This window comes from Onychomys torridus, chromosome 16 (assembly GCF_903995425.1).
Source record: "Onychomys torridus chromosome 16, mOncTor1.1, whole genome shotgun sequence".
Taxonomy (NCBI): Eukaryota; Metazoa; Chordata; class Mammalia; order Rodentia; family Cricetidae; genus Onychomys; species Onychomys torridus.
This window is the reverse complement of record NC_050458.1, coordinates 42,235,033-42,251,694: the sequence shown is the minus strand read 5'-3', so window position 1 is coordinate 42,251,694 and position 16,662 is coordinate 42,235,033. Positions and strand designations below refer to the sequence as shown.

General features: G+C 43.6%; 1 protein-coding gene across 21 annotated transcripts in view; it reads left to right on the top strand.

Moving 5' to 3' along the window:
• Window positions 1-15,913, top strand: part of Rbfox2 (RNA binding fox-1 homolog 2) — a 241,269-nt gene extending 225,356 nt beyond the window's left edge. For 7 of the 21 annotated variants that reach the window (XM_036208106.1, XM_036208096.1, XM_036208105.1 and 4 more), the window contains 6 exons: window positions 684-828; window positions 4,341-4,380; window positions 9,755-9,786; window positions 13,514-13,602; window positions 13,991-14,063; window positions 15,673-15,913. In XM_036208106.1, coding sequence (XP_036063999.1) covers window positions 684-828; window positions 4,341-4,380; window positions 9,755-9,786; window positions 13,514-13,602; window positions 13,991-14,063; window positions 15,673-15,727 — 434 coding nt within the window. In that variant the 3' untranslated portion in view covers window positions 15,728-15,913. Of the gene's footprint in view, window positions 1-683; window positions 829-1,877; window positions 1,941-4,340; window positions 4,381-7,766; window positions 7,810-9,754; window positions 9,787-13,513; window positions 13,603-13,990; window positions 14,064-15,672 lie in introns of those variants that run through there. The other 14 variants (XM_036208108.1, XM_036208098.1, XM_036208097.1 and 11 more) reach the window with 9 other exon arrangements.
• The last annotated feature ends 749 nt before the right edge of the window (window positions 15,914-16,662 follow it).

Genomic DNA, 16,662 nt, shown 5'->3' with positions numbered 1-16,662 from the left:
TTTCAGAGATGACTGGACAGTGATGGTGCATGCTTTTAGTCCCAGCACTAGGGAGGCAGAGGCAGAGGCAGGTGAATCTCTGAGTTCAAGGCCAGCCTGGTCTACAGAGAGAGTTCTAGGACAGCCAGAGATACACAGAGAAACTGTCTTGAAAAACATTTATTTATTTATTTATTTATTTATTTATTTATTTATTTATTTATTTATTAGAGAAATGAAATTGACAAATGAATTCTCTAAAAACTATTGTTTACCTTGGAGATGAATACCATGTAAAAATACATAAAGAACATTGCTTTTGAGGGATAATTAGTTAGCCAGTTCAAGAATTTATATTAATCTGATTTAAACCACCAACAGAAAGTAAAAGTTGTACATCTTATTGAGGTGAGCTGCTTCTGATAAGAGTTTCTTATCAGCATGTATTATGACTGGAAAACCTGGAAGGACCAGAGTAAATCAAGATTTGGGATGAGTGAGACATGGAATCATTGCTTAGTCGTCTTGTGTCTCTCTTTCCACTTCTCCCCCCAAAACCCCAGAGTCAGGAGATATTAATAAGTATGCTTGCTATCTTTTCAGGAAAAATTTGGTGCCCATCTTCCTACCTTTTCCGTAATTGATTCTCAGTCTGGTTTTATACCAGCTCCTGAATGCAAGTTGAAATTTCTGTCATATTTTGGGTCTCCCTTTAGTTCCTGGCTTCCCTTACCCAACTGCAGCCACCACGGCAGCCGCGTTCAGAGGAGCCCATCTGAGGGGCAGAGGGCGGACAGTGTATGGTGCAGTCAGAGCGGTACCTCCAACAGCCATCCCCGCCTATCCAGGGTAAGCATTAGATTCCAAAATCACCATTTATAATGAGCAATTGGATTAAAAAAAGAAGGGAAGAAAGAGTGCTCTGGACCTCTCTGATTTCTAGGATGTCACTGGACAGCATTTAGATGCTGTATAAATATTTGCAAATTAATGGATGGAGGGCAAGAACCAAAACACAGAAATGTGACCAAGGGTCAATTCATTGTACAAACCCTCATTTTGGCCACCTTAAGCCTTCATGGTGATGGCTTAAGACAGTAGCCAGAGCCATCTTGTGTTTGCTAGCAGCGTGTTGGCATGGAGTTCACTCAGCAGCGCACGAGTGTGGATTAACACTACTGCAGAGAACTGAGAAAGGAGCTGGAGATTTTAGTGCCAGACTGTGTCTGCTGTGCTCACCCCATCTCACCACCCCGTGTGGGGGCTGAGGCCAGCACATGCGCTCACCCCATGGTTTCACTGCCTGGGGAGTGAGCAGCAAAGCTAGTTACCCACAATGGATTTGCTTTCTTTGTAGGAAACAGATTGAAAGAGGTGAATTCAAAGATGAACCAAGTCCAATTGAATGGAGGGAGAGAGGGAGCAGCAGGAGGAAGCCAGCTGTAGCTGGAGTGGCAGAGCACCCTCGCCTTCAGTTTGCTGCCGAGGGTGTCTCATGCAGTGGAAAGATTCCATAGCAACAACTAAATCCTCTGTTTTTGAATGGGGAGAAGGAGGGAAGATGGCAGATTGGCTTTTAGTTGTTATCCGGGTCAGCCTAATGTATATTTTTATATAAAGTGAACTTCTCTAATTCAGTTGTGCCAAGGACTTTCTCTCTTAAAAGATTTGACATTTCTCTTCATCTTTTCTCTGCCTATGACAGTGGTTTTTTTTGTTGTTGTTGTTGTTGTTATTGGTTTTTTTTTTTTCCTATATTCTGGAGAAATATAAATAGCTGCAGAAAAGCCTAATAGCTGCTTTTTAGTTAAAACATAAAGGAAGATAGCATGTCCCTTTCTGATAGCATAGTTGGCTTCACCAGGAAGTATACTAATTTAACATTCATTCATTCATAGACCAATGGACATACCATTAGGAGTCCTCCATGCCACAGAATTAAAGCATTTTTATTAGACAAGGCAAGTATGCATGCTGAAGTGGGCAGACTCCAAGACACTGCAAGGGAACTGCTTCAGAGAATAACTTTCATTTGCAATTTATAGATAATTAAATCCCATGCATTCCATCATCTCCATCTTCTGCCATGACTTGCTTTTAATTTTATCCTTTTTTGTCTCAACTTGACCTTTGACCTTCAACCTCTGACATCTCTTTTTTTAAAAAATTAATTAAAGATACAACTTTGTTTCATCAAGAAATACTTGAGTGAAACCTGAAGTGAATCTTTTGCAAACTAGGAAAACTGCTCATGATGTGTCTCCATTTCAACCCAAAAAGCATTTACTGTCGCATTTGCAGGGAGAGAGTGCCCAGAGAAACATGGAACTCCCTATTTTGTGATTTCCTGAGCTACTTCACAAAGTAGCTGAGTTCACTCCTGTTCAGTGTACTGACCGAACTTAACCATTCTCTAGTGAGTCTGTGTCAGGTGTAGATTTGCTTCAACGACTCTTCCCTTTATGTCTGGTCATGTCAGTTTCTGTGCATTGCATTGAACACTAATTTCCCTTGTATTCTTTTTTATTAACTATACCATCTGTTTACATGGAAGATGGCAAGGAATAAGTCCAATATTTCATGGGGAATGAATGGCCTAGAGTTGCTTTCAGCCTTGTTGGACACTGTGCTCTGGCCTCTTAACGGCACGGTACAGGGATTGCCAGAATCTAGAGTTCAAGTGAATACTGACCCTGAGTGGTTCCCTTGTTTTGAATGACACCACTCTTTATAGAAGGACTGTGTTGTAGTCTTTGCTGTGCCCCTTACTGACATTGAGGAAGACTAATTCACCACTTGGCCCCCATGCTGGCCAGTCATCAACCTTCTCCACCAGGTCTTTGGTGAGAATGCAGTGGAGCGGCAGATTCACCTGATTGCAGACTCAGTTGCAAGTGCAGACTGAAGCAAGTATAACCTGCTTTTTCTGCAGCACCAAACAGAGGCCTAGCACTCGATGCATTGCAGGGCATGACCTTGCAACTTGTAGATATCAGACTCAGTGGCCCTGCTTGTTAGCTCATTCATTATAGCTGAAAAAAGAAATTATCCATTGTATTTAGCTGACTAAACAAAAACAGATTTTTAAAAATTTATTAAACAGCCAAGTCTTGACCTGACAAATGTGAAGATGAACTTTGTCTTCTCTCTACCACTGTTTATGTCTTCTGCTCCCAAAATAGCGTTTTGGGGGAAATCTGTGTATACAAAAGCACTTCATAAGGCTGGAGAAAAGTCTACATTTTAAGAATAACAGTATAGTGGTGCTCCAGATTTATGTTTAAAAAAACTAATATTGCCTACTTGGCAAAGCTCATTACCAAATAGGAGAGGGAGCCCTGCCAGCAGCTTCCTCCATTTCACTGTTTGAAATCAGTAGGACAGGCCTAGTCAGGCCCAGAACTTCAGTCACCAATTGTATTTTTCAGAATTCTTTAAATGCTCTATTAAGAAAGAACCCTCAAAATCTTCCAGTTGCTCCTTCCCACTCTGGATTATATTGTTACTATCTGGGATCCCACTGCACCTTTCAATTCTTGGACCAATCACCTTAACCTTGAGCTCATTACCTCTGCTTGTGAAAGCAATGCATTGTGGGTATTTTTGGTTGTTTTGTTCTTTCGGTTTTTTGTTTGTTTTTTTTTTTTTTTAATTACATTTCTCTGTTTACTTTGGTCAGAATTGATTGACTTGTTTTTCCAAGGTGTTGCATTGGTTCTCAAAAATGCTGAATAATAATACTTTGCATGCTTGTGTGATCAGCCAAATCTTATCGCATGTCTAATGTGCAGGGTGAAAAGCAGGTGATGTATGGATAACAGGAAAAATCTACACTTTACTTCAAAAATATGAAATGAAAATACACTATTAAGCATCATTTAAAACACACTTCGCACATAGGTTCTGACTAATGGAATTCATTTTGTTCACTCTCTTCATGAAGTTAAGCCCCTCATCATCCCTACCCTTTGTACACTTTTAAAGAACAGCATTCTCCTAGGACACACTTCCATTTAAAAGTCCAGATTTTAAAGTTGATTTGTCCAACCCAGCAGCCCTCAGACAACTACATGAGGCCCTGCCTGCCAGGAGCACTGTTTATTTCATTAGTCTGAGTTACCCAGTGTCCAGGTGCTCGGTCTAGTTTTGCAGACCCTTAGCTCTCCTTGCATGTCCTGGAGCCGTGGAACGCACGTGTGCACTTGGCACATCTCTGTCACCAGCTTGCCGCGGCCCCATGTCCAGGTCACATTCATACATCACCTGCCTGTGTAGCGCATGTGCATGCTGCCGTCCTCAATAACCGGAATGTGTTTCTGTTCTTTTGTTTTTTGTTTTTGTTTTTGTGTGGATTTCTGCAGTGTGGTTTACCAGGACGGATTTTACGGTGCTGACCTCTATGTAAGTACACACCGGGGCCTTTTTGACCCCATCCCCTGACAAGCCAGCCTTTTTTTTCCTGTTTCTTTAGTTTGTTTTGTTTTTATTTTTGTTTTGTTTTGTTTTCCTTTTAAAAAATTATAATTTAATTTAAGTTTTGTTTTCCTTTTTCCTTGTGGATATATATATTATATATTTTAAGAATGCAAGCATGCTTCTCTGCCACTGCGCTTGCCCCTGGGTGCCAAAACTAAGCCTTTGGGTCTCATGACGGTTGCTGGGGTCAGCCTACTGGACATATTCTTCCCCTTCCCTGTGCCCGAGAGTGTTCTGGGCATCTCTTACCATCTGAGATGACTGGCAGGCTAAAGCCCTATTGCTGCATATCATCTACAAAACGCACAGCAGCACGAGGGTAGCCTGACACCAGCTTGCTCCCTTGGTGCCTTTCTTTCATCTCACACCGTCTTCAGAGCATTAGGGCTTTGGTGTATGTAAATGGCAATCAGCTTTCCCAAATGTGTGCTTCCTAATTTGACATGAGGTAAAGAACGTAAACTTGGGAAAGTGCCATCAAGGAGCTGATAATTCTGAGGATCGTGTAGTGACTAGAGGATCTCAGATACTTAGTTTAAAACCCATCTGCCTGGAAGACCACAGCCAGTGGGTCTGTTTCTTAGGAGTCAGCCGGGGAAACTGAGGAGCGTACTTCATAGCCTGGACTCTTACAGCCATTCAAGTGTGGTGAAAGTCTGTAGTTGGAGAGCTTCTCTCCAGGTACCACCAAGCCCCCGCGGTCCCATAACCCATGTATGAAATAATCATACGGACACTTATATTATTTAAACTGCTTGGCCATTAGCTCAGGCCTACCATTGTCTAGCTCTTACTCTTATATTTAGCCCATTTCTGTTAGTCTCTACTTTGCCACGTGGCTGTGGCTTACCAGTACCTTACATCTTGTCATGGCTGCGGCTGGCAGTCGCTCCCCTCAGCCTTCCTGTTCCCAGCCTTCTCCTCTTCCTTGTCCCACCTACCTTATCCTTCCTGCCTGGCTACTGGCCAATCAGTACTTTATTTATTTTAACCAATCAGAGCAACACATTTGACATACAGAACATCCCACAGCACTTCCCCTTTTTTTTTTTAAGCAAGGTTTTAACTTTTATATAGTAAAATTTCAGAAAATAAAACAATTATCAAGCAAGAATTACAGTTACAATATTAAAGAAGATATCCTATCTTATATTTGTGAGTCTAAGGTTTTATATCTAATTTATCATTTATTATAAGTGAGGAAATTATAACTATCTAGTCTTTAACCACATCAAACAGAACATCCCACAGCAAAGGTCTGCCAATTCCACCAACCACAGTGACACTGAATCCATCTTCCATCTAGCTGGAGATGAAGTTCCATGATTTGTTGGTCACATACTACTTAAAAGATGGACAAAGAGATGGAGCTGACACAGGAAAAGCTTTTGAGTGTTGAAGACCGTTGTTAAGAGCCTTCCAGATGGTCTTTTTCTGAATGCCAGCGTAGTCCACTGACCCAAATCATTAAGACAACTTTAGGAAAAAGAGGCAGCAGCAGCAGCAGCAGCAGGAAGTGACTCTATAGGTGGGTCAGCGTCCTGGAAGATGCTCTCAGTACCCTCGCCCCTCTAGTCCTTGAGGCCATTGATGCTGCCATTTAGAAGGCCAAGTCAGTGGAGCATGCTAAGTCTACACATGTGCTATTCAGAGTAGGCCTTCAAAGTGTACCTAGTAAAGAAACCTTAGTCATGATTCATTGATCCATCTCTCAGATTGTGATTACCAAAATTTCACAACTAAGCATAAAGACCGCCTGGTCTGTATTTCATTATCTCTTTGTACTTTAATTAAAATCTAACACTTGCTCAGCAAATTTTCAAGAAGTAACATTCCCCCTGTGTTCACAGTTGAGGACTGGGCAGATTACACATTTCTGAATGTGCATATTTACATGTGACGTTAGCATGTACATCCTCCATATTCTCATGAAACTCAGCTTCATATTACTTACTTTTTTGGAGCCTGCTGTGGTAGAGCAGGCTTTCCATTTGAATTATTTCCTCAACTGAGGGTTTTGTTATTTGTTTGTTTGTTTGTTTTAGGGGGTTAGGTTGTTGTTTTTTGGGGGGGAGTTTTTTGTTTTTTTGTTGTTCTTGTTGTTTTTTTGAGACAGGGTTTCTCTGTGTAACCCTGACTGTCTTTGGAACTCACTCTGTAGACCAAGCTGGCCTTGAATTCTCAGAGACCCATTTGCCTCTGCCTCCCAAGTGCTGGGATTAAAAACATGTACCACCACCACCCAGATTTTTCTAAACTATATCCTCTTTCTATTCTGGTTTTGCCACTTTTTACCTTCAACCGACCAACTAAATACTTATTTGAGGCTCTCTACTTCCTTATTTTACATTTTCACATCGTAATGAGAGATGATTTTTTCATTAAGAGAATGTTCTTATGGACGTCTCTTTTGTTTGTTTTTGTTTTTAGTTTTTCATCTAAATGAATAATCTACAGAAGTCAAGCAAGAAATCCAGCAGCTTCCCTTCTGCACCCTTCCCTTCCCTGCAGCAGCACCCTTCCCGGGGCCCTTGCTAATGCACTGGCCTGTCTGCTGTCCTTTCTTCCCCCCATCTGAGTCAGGGTTGCTAGGAGGGCAAGTTGCTCGCTAGTGCTGAGACCACATCCGAGCCCTCTGGTGAAACCAGGACTGCAGTATCTTCTCCAGGCTGTGGCTGTTGACCAATGTCTGAGTGTGAGGGAGCCAAGAAGGCCTAAAATCACAAGCAAAAATGACTGTTCGCTTTGAGTTTGTTCTGCTTTTCTCTGTACATTTTCCTAACTCTGGAAACTTATCAGTGCACCTTTAGATCTGGTTTCCTCAGAAGTGCACTAGAGTAGGATGAGTGCAGGATTCAGTGTGTAGAAGGTACTCTGGCCAGACAGAGCATGAGCAGAAGACATCAGGAGGAGCCATGGTGCCTTGGTGCTGGCTTTACTTTGGAAATCCTCTTCCCTATTCTGCTTTCCGAGTGAGCGGTTCCTGCTAGCCCTTCTGCTTCCTCAGGGCTCACTTGTGTCTGGAGATGATCTAGCTGTCATGTCCTCTATTTGTAAAGAGGCTGGCTCTTCCAGGATAGATGTATGCCCACTCCCCATCCCCGCTGTCCCCTTTTTTCCCAGTAGAAAAAGCCGTACTTTACCCTAATTCACCCTTTTAGTGGGCTAACAACTGCTCCTGATTCTACCTGTGAAAAGCATGCTTGCATCCAAAGGAAAGAAAAGGCTGGCAGCCCATGGTGGGCTCTTTGTATGATTGTTTTCCTTCCACAGCTGTGTTTTTGAACTGCTCTTCCTGTGTTCTGTTATAGAATAGTCTTACAGGAACCAATCATTAGCGCTAAAATACCTCAGGTAGGAGTGCCAGTGTGACCTGCCAATCAATCAGATTGTGGATTGCAGTGAAAAAATTGAATTATACTAACCATTCCAGCTCCACGTTAGAGATGGGAACAGAGGCTTTTTTGGACAATCAAGACTTGTGAGCGTGTGATCTAAGCCCTGCTACCTCAGCAGTGCACACATCGCATCCACACATCATGGCACTTCCTTCAAAATGAGCCTTCCAGTTCTCTCAACACACATCTACCCAGATCACGTGCACTATCCCATCACTGCTGCCTCTTTCAGCCTGTCAGTCACATTTGCCTGTGCTATTTATTTAAACTAGTCTTTTGTATTGGAGATCTTATCAGCTGAGGGCACTAACTGAAAGAATTGTCAAAAAGGGAGGAGGCAGAAGTCTGCCCATTCGAGGCTTCCTCCTGTCTCTGTCCCATGTTGAGCCGAAATCCTAGGCAGAGATGGCCTGTGCTGCTGCAGAGGCATGAAGTTTCTACAGGTCTGGACACACTGGACTTGTAGCTTCCTGTGCCCTCTTTCCTTTCACCAAATGAGATCGGTGAGTGTTGGGATTGGCATGCTCGTTAGAGAGTTTTCAGGCAGCTTGATGCTAGGAGAAGAAAAAGAGTCCATTACTTAATAACCCAGTAATTTCATGTAACCCAGTGATGTTTTAGAAATGAACTAATTTGGAGAGATGTGGAATAATAAAGTATTTGAAAGATTTAATTCAAAAGACCATCTCTCATCTATCATGTAAGTCAAAGATAATCAAGTTGATCATAGTAATCTCTCCTTAGTCTCAAATTTAAGTAATCATGAGCTAGAACTTTTAAATGACGCCTTTCATAGTAGATCAACCTGTCCATCTAGAGCAAAAATTAAAAATTTTGTATTCAAGTCTGTGCCATGTCTGCATGAGAACTCACTGTTTAGGCTGTGGCTCTCAGGTGGGGTGTGGAAAGAGGCCACTAGGATCACCTATGGCCAAAACCAATGGTTAAAGGCCAAACATTAGACCCTTGGTGGTGAGACTAACCATACCTGCTAGTCCCCTATACACACACGCACACACATGTACACACTTGCCTTGCTCTGTCCATCTGCACACCACATGGGGATAACAAGCTTTCATTTGTCTGCTGGTCTTGAACTAAACACTTTCCTCCTCGGTGTCACATGTCATTGTCTTTCAGGTAGAGAGAAGGTGTCTTGACATCACATGCTCACCAAAGTCCTGTTTTAATGTAAACCTAAAGCAAAAATGCAATAAAATTAAAGGCAAGGTTAAAATCAAGACAAGATAAAAATCTGTAGATGTGCAGACAAGGGTCACGTGCAGGGGAGCAGTGGTTAGAATCTGTTTTGTTTCCAACAAAGCTGCAGAAATGGTACAGAAGAGTCCCAGTGGTACAGAGTTGATTCAGTGAAGAAGAGTATCAGATCTCCGAGAGGTGACACTGGGCTGGGGGAGACAGACTTTCCTTTAACACTTCGGAAAGTCCTTAGCAGAGGGGCTTAAAGCAGCAGCACTTGGCTTTGAAAAGCTGGAAATGGAAGCAAAGATAGGACAGATAATTGAGAAAACAAAAACTCTGAAAAGCAAGAGAAACCTTGGAAGAATGCTAGATAAGAAGGTGCAGTTGCTCCCAGAAAGTAAGCAGCTGGGGGAGCTCTGTGGGTTGGGGCTGAGTTCTAGTACCAGAGCCAGGCAGGTTGAATAGCACAGTGGTGTGGAATTGGGCCACCAGATTGGGAACACTGGGCATTATTTAGAAAGGTTATGAAGAAAATTAACTATTTTTCAAGGAGATGTATGTATTTGAACCAGGCTTAGCCAGGCCAAACGTAGGCAGCTCTTAGAGTTCCAGAAGCCGTCTGTGTGTGCCCTCCTACACTATGGTGTGCTGTGGCCATGCTAATCCCCATTTTTTGTTTTATTTCAAATCACACACAGATAGAATCTGCAAACTGCTTCAGATCAAACAGGTCTGATTGTGTGTAAATACATATGTCCTTTTTAATTTTTATTAATGGTTGCTTCAGTTTTGCATCAGTGCATGGTTAAAGCAATACACATCAGCTATTCATGACTTCATATCTCCAAATGAATTATTTCTCCTTTTTTTTTTTGTTTGTTTGTTTGTGCAGTCAGCTGAAGAAATGTTAACATCTCACTCTAAATCTCTCAGTGGAGTCTCTGTTCCCTTCTCTGATATAACAGATGGGTTACTGCTTGTTATAATTATTAACATTGTGGTATGGGCCAGGGCTCGGGTGGGCAAGATTTACTCCTCCTTTGGGCTGGGGAGGGGCCAGTTGTTAGGGTATGGAATGTTAACTCAAGTGGTGACTGACTGTTTCCGTAATACCAGGTCGTTGTGGCTGCACGCTCTAGTAATTGAGGCTGTGTACTTCACCGAGCTTGTGGTAGAGCCTAGGGCAAACCGCTGTCCCAAGAGAATGCTGGGATAGATAGAGTTAGCCAGTGCCAGTCTGGACGTGGTGGTTTTGCTGTTGTTTTAGCTCCGGATGTCGGCATGCTCAGTTTTAATGTGATTAATATTAATGTGGCGCCACCCCACCCCACGCCTGAGCCCCCTTCTCCTTCTTCCCACCTTGTTCTTCTTGAAAATTTTAAGAAACAGTAATGAAAACCTTGGTGTTTCAAACTGCACTTTGCTCTCATGGTCTATAAAAACCTTCAAATTTTCTGGTTAAAGTCTGGGGGAAAAAAATCTTAGCCCTTTGTACACTCTGAAACCTAGAACACAGTTAAATGAGTTGTGTTTGTAGACTCTGTCCTGAGTTTTGTGTAATGTTCTGTAGATACCCAATTTAAGCAATAGCAGAAAGACTTCGGAGTAAGATGTAAGAGCTGAAAGGATTGGTTTCCTGATGTGCAGTGCACTCTTCCTTGGGTATTGGTGAATGACGGCGTTGCTTTGGTAAAGTACTACCTCTCCAGCCCACACACAGCCCTCCTTTAAATGGCTTCTCAGGAACTGCTGAAAGATCATCAGCTTTTCAAAAGCATTAATGTAGTTTTTCTTATTGCTAATATTCTCCCAAGCCCGTCAGTACCTATAAAATGTTTCATCCCATCCTGCACTTGAACCCCAGAGAGCTTCATCAGTCAAACCCCAAAGTCAGAGTCCACTCGTGGGAGCAAATACTGCAGACAGAGAAGGCCCACTTCCTCCCAGTGGGAAGGACCTCAGCCACTGAGGAAAACATTGCTGTCGGTTGCCTAGCTTAGGAGCCCTTCCTCCTGGTTAACAGCCACAACTCGGAGCTCCCAGGGATCTGGTCTGAAGCTGTACTTTCAGGGAGAACCCCCCCCCCTTAGTCTATAAATGTACGACCTAGCTAAGCACTGGTCAAACTTTGATATCTTAGCTTTCTAAATTTATAGATTGTTTTGGTGTTTGAAGGAATGCTAAAGAGACCAAGCACATAGTGCTAAATTACCCTTGTTACAAAGAAGTTTCACTAAAGATTCAGCTTCTGATCTAAACAAATGGAAGCATACCGAAACAGCATGAACAGCTGAGCCTTTGTGGCCCAGATAGAGATGAACTATAACCAAGAGCTTTGTCTTCTCTAACCAATGCTTTCACCATTCCATGTCCTCTTTGGAGGCTTAAGAACTAAGGTAAAGAAGGTCTGGAACAAGCCCTGTGGAGCTAGATGTGAGGTGTTGCCCAGGTGGTCCAGCCTGCTCTCCCAGTAGATAGACATGGCTCAAAGTCACAAGGTTGCTTCCTGCCACATTCCCACCTAGGTCATGTCACTGCTAGGGTTTTGTAATGGTGACTCGGATTATCCCTATGGACACCTACGCAAGGAGTGATAGCAGAGGTGTGTCGCAGAGCAGCCAAAAGCCACTGGACTGGAGAAATGTATTTGGAGCTGCTGACAGTGACGTCTTACAGCATAGACTCGGAGAGCAGGATGGATGCTCCCTCCTGGTGCTTTGCTAGAGGAAGCTTAGACATTCACAAAATTATATGTAGTCCCCAAATGAGATTCATCAGGAGTCAAAGAAGCCGGCCAGAGCTGCTAGGCAGAATGCCAGAGAAGACCAAGGATCTCATTAGAAAATACTTTAGCCTGGTGGTGGTGATGCACACCCTTAGTCCCAGGAGTCAGAGGCAGGTGGATTTCTGTGAGTTTGAGGCCAGCCTGGTCTACAAAGCAAGTTCTAGGACAGCCAGGACTACACAGAGAAACTCTGTCTCAAAAAGTAGAAAGAAAGAAGCTAGAAGGAAAAGAGAAAGAAGTAGTACTGGGTAGTGGTGGTCCACACCTTTAGTCCCAGCACTCAGGGCAGAGGTCTGTGAATTCAAGTTCCCAGACAGCCTAGGCTACATAGAGAGACCTTGTCTCCAACACACACACACACACACACACACACACACACACACACACACACATCTTTACAGCCCTAAACAATGGAGGGTGGGGTGAGTAAATGTGAGGTCTCTCTTGTAAAGTTAGCAAAAAATGAACATTTGTAGGACGAAGAAAATGGGATACTTCAGCTGTCATGAGATATGAACTGTCTACAGGAACAAACACATTTTATCATTCACAACTGAGCCAGTTTGACCAACTGAACATCTATTTTTGATAGTCAAAGGACAGAAGTTAAAAGATGTGTATCTGGCAGAGAGGTGGTGGCCTTTAATCCCAGCACTCGGGAGGCAGAGGCGGGCAGATCTCTGGAGTCAAGGCCAGCCTGGTCTGTGGAGTGAGTTCCAGGACGGCCAGGGCTACACAGAGGAACCCTGTCTTAAAACACCCCCACCCCACCACAAAAAAAGAAAAAAATAAGGAAATGTGTATCTGAATTATATTTAGATAAAGTATTTGAATTGTAGAAGGCTAAGTGAAATGAGTCTTATCAGGGCCTGTTTCAAGAGCCCTGATTACATTACATGACTGTCCTTGAGTCCTTCTAGAAGGGAAAAAAATAAGCAGTTAAATGATAAAGAGGTATGTCTGTCTGGCTTCATCAGAGCTGGCACTCCTAAGCCACTTGTGATCTGATTTCCCTGGGATGTGGACTGGTGGTAACAGTCTTCTGCAGAGAACTAGGGTCAGACATTCAGTTTTTAAAGCCACAGTCTTTGCAGGTGCCAGGCTGGGTTAGCTCACAGGCAGTGCTCTCATACCTGGTCCTCTTGGCCCTCCCTTCTCCGGGTTACTCTCCACAGACCTGCTAGGCAAGATGCATCCAAGCTCTGGGTCAGACTTTCCTGTGACCTGCTGCATTCTCTAGTAATCAGCCAATCCCAGGACAGAGAATCTGAACTTGACACCCAAGTATTATAGATTTTAACTCTTTAGCTCTGTTATATGCATGTAGACTCAGACTTCTCCCAACATACCATGAATATTTTCCCTATCAGGAGTTCCAGAAAACACTGTGAAGTAGGATTCAAAATCCTGTCTGTATTTCTTAACATTACTAGGTAGTATTTGTGTACTTTATTTTTCTTACTGTCACAAATTGGAAAGCAAATTCCAACATTGGCTGAAACTTGATTTCGTACCGCAGGAGGAACATGCAGACTGGTGCAGTTTGAAACATCCCTTCCCATGTGTGTCTGTGTTTGTGTCTGTCCTTGTGTCTCCACGGGAGTGTCTGTCTGGGGTGGGGTGTCTGTCTGGGGAGAGGTAGCTGTAAAGTCAGTTCTCTTCTCTCCTGTAGGGTGGATATGCAGCCTACAGATATGCACAGCCTGCTACTGCAACCGCAGCCACAGCTGCTGCAGCCGCTGCAGCCGCTTACAGCGACGGGTATGTACAGAGCCAGGGCAAGCAGGCTCTTTGGTGCCCTGAGCACCGTGCCAGCTGCAGCATCCCCCTTCCTCTCTCACCATTTTAGAGCTGCCCTTAGTCCCTGAGCCTCCTGGCACGCCAGCACCCAGGCCTAGCCTCTTCCTGTCCTTACCCTTGTTCTGTCTCTTCAGCTGTGATCACAGCCCATCGTCTTCTTCCTCCTCTCACCCCTTCTTTGCCATTTTAGAGAAGTACATCAAGGTTCCCAGTTACTGCATCCGGGGACCGAGATAGGAAGGCTTTTTCCATCTGCCATTTTCCTCCTAAGAGTCCAAGTCTGCAACACAGGGCCTTCAGTTTCAGTAGCACTTGCCTTTCTCCATTTGACTGTGCTTCTCTTTTCTAGTTACGGCAGGGTATACACAGCTGACCCCTACCATGCCCTCGCCCCTGCCGCCAGCTATGGAGTTGGCGCTGTGGTAAGTTTATAGACCTTTCTTCTTCTCCTCCTCCTCCCCCCTCTTTTTTTTTTTTTTTTGAGACAGGGTTTCCCTGTGTAACAGCTCTGGTTGTCCTGGAACTTACTCTGTAGCCCAGGCTGGCCTGGAACTCACAGAGATCGCCTGCCTCTGTCTCCTGAGTGCTGGGATTAAAGGTGTGCATCACCGCAACCCACCTGTATACCATTTTTCTTAAATCATGTTACTCCCAGCTTGTACACACAAACTTTGAGAGATCTGGGGAAGTGACACATTGTCATTTAATCCATTACCATGTGAGGCTCCTGGAGTTTCTGTTACTTTCTTTACCTGTATGTCAGAAAGGCCATGAGAAGGAAGGGATTGATGGTGACAGTCTTCCCCAGGTAATGACATCATTTAGGAGAGGATGAAGGGAATGGGTTCCAGTGTCGGGTGCATGCTAGTAACATAGTTTTCTTGATGGTTGCAAAGGCTTGGGAATGTTAAGGTGTCCAGTTTTCACAGTAGTCTATTCAGTTTTAATTCCTGATGCCTAACTATGTCCCTGTTGTCCCCTGCCTTCTGGGACTCGTGCTATAAACACTGCAGAGGCAGTTTCTAGTGGCAGTTGTAGGGAACTGTAGAAGTACATAGAGTATGTCTACAATAATCCAGGGGAATAATGTTCTCACTCTAGCCCTCTTGGATTTGGCTTAGATGCCTTTACTGCTGGCTGGGATTCTTAAATACAAGGGCAGGCCACTCCATAATGACACCTGCTTTATTTCATGCTAAACAATAAATCCCCTACACCGAAAGAAAGACCCAGGGTAAGATTCCTGGGAAGGTTTACATGAAAAGAAATAAGAAAGCCAAGCAAGTCAGTTGGTAAAGGTGAGGAAACACCAGGGTAGCATGTACATCTGCACCTCACACTCACAGACCCAACCACAATATCAGGGAAAGATAATCACCATTGAACACATCCATGCAGATTCATTCCCCCATTAGTCTCCAAACAGTACAATATGACAGCAGTTTACAGAGCACTTAACCTTCTGTTGGGCCTTTCATGTACTATAGAGATGAGTCATTTGCAGAGGATGTGTCTGGTGATACATGCCCACTAACCTTTCTAACAAAAGACTAGACTTGCTGAGTTTGGGCAACCCTGGGCATTTCTTGAATCAGTGCCCCATGGATATTGAGACAACTGTATTTCATAGATTATAGAGGAGATCTCTTTCGTTGGTTGGAAGACTGACTTAGGTTTAAATGTAGCATCATCTCAAACACAGGATGTGACCACCTCTGCCAAGGAGAAGTCGGAAATCACACACTCTTACAGGTCACATATGAGAAGGAAGTTTAGTGGTCCAGTTCCCCTCAGGACACTAATAGCATCACAAATGTCCTGCAGGATTTCTCTTTGTAAAATTGGTTGGAAACTATACCAGGTCTGCCTTTTCTACCTAGTCATGGAACCATGGAGTAGGCTACTGTGCTGCCCTACTGCTGGCTGCCCTGCCCGAGGGGTGGTGACTGACCCTTTCTCAGGACGTGCTGCTGCATTTCTAAGTCTTCTCTCATCTCCTTTCAATTGTTCTTCTGTCTCTAATCACTACAGGCGAGCTTGTACCGAGGTGGCTACAGCCGATTTGCCCCCTACTGAAGTGACGTGAGACCCCTGCAGATGGGACAGCCCCCAGTTCATGAGGCCTGGCTATTGCAATATTACTAGTAGAGGACTCTATAGCAAGATGAAGAGGAAAACAAACAAAAAGAGAATACTTTTTATACCTCACTATGTTCTTTGAATATGTATTTTTCCTTTAAATTTCTGCCTTTAATTCTTTTGTTCCAAAGATTGTGTTTTTTTTTTGTTTGTTTGTTTGTTTTGTTTTTTTGTTTTGGATTTTTATTTTTGATTTTGGGGGTTTTGTTTGGGGGAGATTGTTTTTGTTTTTGTGTGTGTGTGTGTTTTGGGGGGGTGTTTTTGATTTTTTTTTTTAATTTTTTTTTAAACTGTGGTTAAAAAGAAAAAAAAAAAAGATCCTGCATTTCCATATCTATATGTCCGTGCTTAGCTTATTCTGTCAGTTACAGAAGAGGCAATCCAGGAGGAAGGAGCTGATAGATGTATTTGATCAGAAGCCAGCAGACAGAATTACCAAAGTGTATCTGGTGCTGAGTGGCTGGGGGACAGGCAGAGAGGGACCAGCTCTGCAGCAGTGTGCTCTTCTGGCCTGTCTTTGGCCCGAGGTTCCGACTGGCTGTGGCTGGAATCCACTTGCCGCTAGGTAGGAGTTTGTTTGTAAAACAGAATTTAAAAGATGCTTTTCTCTCCTCTTCCCTCCTGTCTTTGCCTTCTTTTTACAATCATTTACACTCACAATCTGAGAGTGCCAGCATGGTTTGGGAATTACAGAGCTGATAGTTCCCAGCATGCTCTCAGGCTGTGGGTAAGAGACCCCTCAGTAGAAAACTGATCTTGGAGTGAGCTCCAGACAGGAAATACAACATCGCAGCGCCCTGCTGGGCTGCTGCCATTTAGTTGAGCCGCCGCACAACTCATCTGTTCTTTTATTAGCATGCTACTCCCATGTCCTCAGGATTC